This window comes from Equus quagga, chromosome 2 (genome assembly GCF_021613505.1).
Source record: "Equus quagga isolate Etosha38 chromosome 2, UCLA_HA_Equagga_1.0, whole genome shotgun sequence".
NCBI classification, from domain to species: domain Eukaryota; kingdom Metazoa; phylum Chordata; class Mammalia; order Perissodactyla; family Equidae; genus Equus; species Equus quagga.
This window is the reverse complement of record NC_060268.1, coordinates 30378887-30382853: the sequence shown is the minus strand read 5'-3', so window position 1 is coordinate 30382853 and position 3967 is coordinate 30378887. Positions and strand designations below refer to the sequence as shown.

Below are 3967 nucleotides of genomic sequence, written 5' to 3'. Positions count from 1 at the left end.
CATATGCATTTCTGTGGGTATTTCAAGAGCTCATATTATCAGAATGTTCAAGGATACTGCCTAAGTTAGCCACACCTGTCCTGTTACTTGGGACTAGGAAGCATTCCCCAACTGACATATGGAAATCATGTCTATCTTCAGATATAAGCTTTGTGTAAATTCTATTATATTCTACAATCACTTATTGATCATTGAATGCAAAATGATTTCCAGCCTGGGAAATCTGGCCAGTCTTTATGACTATGATTTTGATTGTGCTGAAGGATGACTTGAAATTAATACAAACGTTAATATGACTTGTTCAGTGTTGCTACTTCAGTACCAAACACCACATTCTGAAATTTTCTATTAAGCTAAGCATTTCCTTGAGCAAAGCATTTCATATAGATCTTCTCTAATTTTTGTCAATAATTCAGTGCTTTGAATATTTCTATCTCTACTTTTACAAATGAACGAATTAATCTATCAGTTAGCTAACACTCTAGCTACCTTATCTGGAGAAACAGCTATAAAGGTAATCATTAAGTATTCTCTATCATAGTCAGCAAAAAAATTGAATTATAGTTATAATCTAGAGAGAGGGCTGTTCCCTCAGCGTCATGTTTTAGCCATTTGTGAAAGTGTAATTGTCTTTAGAAGATCCATGCTCAATACAAAGAAGGATGTACTAACAACTTTTGGAGATTTTGCTCCTTCTCTTTCTATTTATAAATGGATTGAGGGTTCATTATCTATACCAGATAAAAGCAGGGGAAAAGTGGTATGAAGGTAGGTCAGAAAGTCCAATTTTAGAATAAGCTATCCACCTAATTTATTGTTCAGATGGCCTGCAAACAATTAGATTATGTACAAAGTTTGTGAATTGTTTCTGAATACATGTGACAAAATTTACTTAAAAATTCTTCCTACTCTATGCCTCAAAAAGGTATACAAGCTTACAGCCTTCTATCTGAAATCCAGGGAGCCAGCTATACCTCAAATTATGCATTGCTTTTCAAAAATAACACAGTTCTGCCTACTTTGCAACATTCCCAATAGAGTCTGAGGCCTAAACCCTCAAAAACAATAATTCCTGCTTATCCATGTGTATGTCTACATGTATGTATGCAGACATATATAGATATGAAAATAATATATCTGTATATGCTCTAATTGTTTTACCTTTTATATCTCTGTACATCAATTAGGCTAATATCTATTGAGTTGTGTTTGAATTCACAGATATCTTCTTCTGCTGTGTCCAGTCTGTTTGTAAGCCTACTTAAATTCATAATTTCATATGTTTCTTTTTCAGTTCTAAAATATCATTTGATCCTTTCTTAGATATTCCATTTATCTGTTGATATTCTTCATTGTTTTTTCCAGTTTTTCAGCTTTTTAATGACTTTTTAAAACTTATGAGTTATTTTACACTCTTCACTAATTCAATAACTGAGCTGTCTGTGTTCTGCTTGTATTAACTATTTTGTTCCTAATCATGAGTTACATATCCCCACTTCTTTGCATGTTCCGTAATTATTTTATATATTTTACGCATTGTGTTTTAAAAGACAGTATAGCTCTGACTTGGTGTGTTCCTCTAGAGACTATTTACCTTCTACTCTATGAGGCATAAATGTTCAAGTGTGATCACCTCAATACAATCAAGCACTGAGCCTGTTTGAATCTGGACTATAGCTTCTATAAGTCTCAGTACACTCTGGTATGTGTCTGTTCTTTTTATATATCCCTACAGGTTTTGGTTATGATTCTAATGCATCTCTTTCTGCTTAGCCTGAAATATTTCAGGTGATTGAGTTTTGCCCTCAGAATGTTTGAGATTAGAACTTTAGTTGTCTTTTCCTTTCTCCTGCTAGCTTCAAAAGTATAATAAATTCCTGAAGCAGAAATGTGGCTTTATGTTTGTCCTTTTTAATTTAATGTTCATGAGGAGAATCCATTACAAACACAAATGTTAAGCAACAAAATAATCTTGAGCAGGAAAAATATGAAATATTACTGATTGTATAATAGAGCGAATTTTGGATTACTGATAGTCAGGACATAGAGTCCTTTCATAATTTAACATGAATTTGGCTCAATCTCTTATTTATCAAAAAAAATATAAATAAATTAGTTTCAGAATTTCTACAGATACACTCACACACACACACACTTGGGCCCCTTGTCTCGAGCAAGAGAAGAGTTATGCAAGACTAGTTACTAGAGAAAAAATGTCAGCAAACAATTTAGACAGAGTAATTGTTGGATGATAATAATACCAGCCATGATATCTAGTTAATATTTAAAGAAAATTGATTGATTGATTAAGTCATAAACATTAAGCTACAATTTCAAAAATTGGATAGCAACATATATATATGTATATATATATAACATATATATAAATTTCCCTGCCCTGGCCAACTGGATAGGGCTTGAGTCCAGTGGAATGGAGCCAAGCAAGGCTGAGAGTAGTAACTACAGGCCAAATATATGAAACATACTATCTCTGAGGGTCTCTCTCGTTTTCCCCCCTACCATATGGCAATCTCCCCTTATAACACTACCTTATTCATTTGTTGTCTACTCCACTTCTCCCACTGTGTTCTTTTTTCTTCCAGGTTTTAAATCCTCTCTCACACATATTTTTGCCTTTCATAAAATATATAAAAATATAGTTCTTTCAAAAGTTTGAGTATATAGCCTTAATATATTTAATAAATTCAATTAATTGAATTCAATTGATTAATTGAATATAGACAGTCTGGTGTCTGAGACCACGTTTTCAGCAATTCTAAGTCTGTAATCTATGCTTTTCTTCAACTTCCCATAAATATTTCCTGGAACTTTAGTTCAGTTGCCAAACAAATTTGTTAGAGAATTAAGTTAATAATTTAATATAATGTCGTAATAAATTATATATTCTGAATATTATAAGATGGTTACTTCAGAAACAACAGTCCAAAATTCTGTATAATTATTTAAGCATTAGTGTTTCTTGAAGTTGGTTGAAATGCACAAAGTAATTTATGGTCTTGTGAGTTATTTAGGAGATCTTCCTCAAACTCAGGAGTTGAATACTCAGTCTCCTCATTGCCATCTTCATGTCCTTGTTCCTCAGTGTGTAGATGGCAGGATTCAGGATGGGTGTAATCATAAAGTCCAAAATGGCAAGAAATTTATCCACTGGCACTGTGGGAAATGGCCACACGTAAACGAAGATGCATGGTCCAAAGAACAACACCACCACAGTGATATGAGCTGACAGAGTAGAAAGGGCCTTGGATAAACCCCCTGAAGAGTGATTCCATACAGTGACCAGCATAAAGATATAGGAGACAATCAATAAGAAGAAGGTGCCCGTGGAAATGAATCCGCTATTGGCAGTAACCATGAATTCCATTCTGTGAGTGTCTGTGCAGGCAAGTTTGATAAACCAAGGAAGGTCACAGTAAAAGCTATCTATCTCATTAGGACCACAAAAAGACAAATGGACAACAGAAGCTAACTGGGCCACAGAGTGAATGAGGCCAATAGCCCAGGCTCCAGAAAGAAGTAAAATGCACATCCGTGGGCTCATGACAGTCAGGTAGTGGAGGGGCTTACATATGGCCACATATCGATCCAGGGCCATAGCAACGAGCAGCACCATCTCAGAGCCACCCAAGACATGAAGGACAAATATCTGGATAACACACCCCTGGAAGGATATGGTTTTGTGCCCAGAGTACATGTCACAAATCATCTTAGGAACTGTTAGTGTAGAAAAACTCAAATCAATAAACGAGAGGTTGGCTAAAAGGAAATACATGGGGGAATGTAAATGAGGGTCAAAGATCACCATAAACACAATAAAGAGATTTCCCAGAACAATTGTGACATAAAACGCCGTAGAGAAGGCAAGGAGGAGATGCTGCACTGATCTAGAAGTAGAAAGTCCCAGGAACACAAATTCAGTCACGGGAGAGTAATTTGTTTTATTCAT

General features: G+C 35.0%; 1 protein-coding gene across 1 annotated transcript; it reads right to left on the bottom strand.

Annotated features, from left to right (window-relative positions):
- Nucleotides 1-3028: 3028 nt before the first annotated feature.
- On the bottom strand, nucleotides 3029-3967 carry LOC124236182 (olfactory receptor 4F15-like). The gene has a single exon (XM_046654981.1). The coding sequence runs from the start codon at nucleotides 3965-3967 to the stop codon at nucleotides 3029-3031; it is 939 nt and encodes a 312-aa protein (XP_046510937.1).

Bases quoted from the DNA above. Each gene is read 5' to 3' on its own strand.
- LOC124236182 (XM_046654981.1), bottom strand. From the start codon at position 3,967: ATGAATAAAACAAATTACTCTCCCGTGACTGAATTTGTGTTCCTGGGA.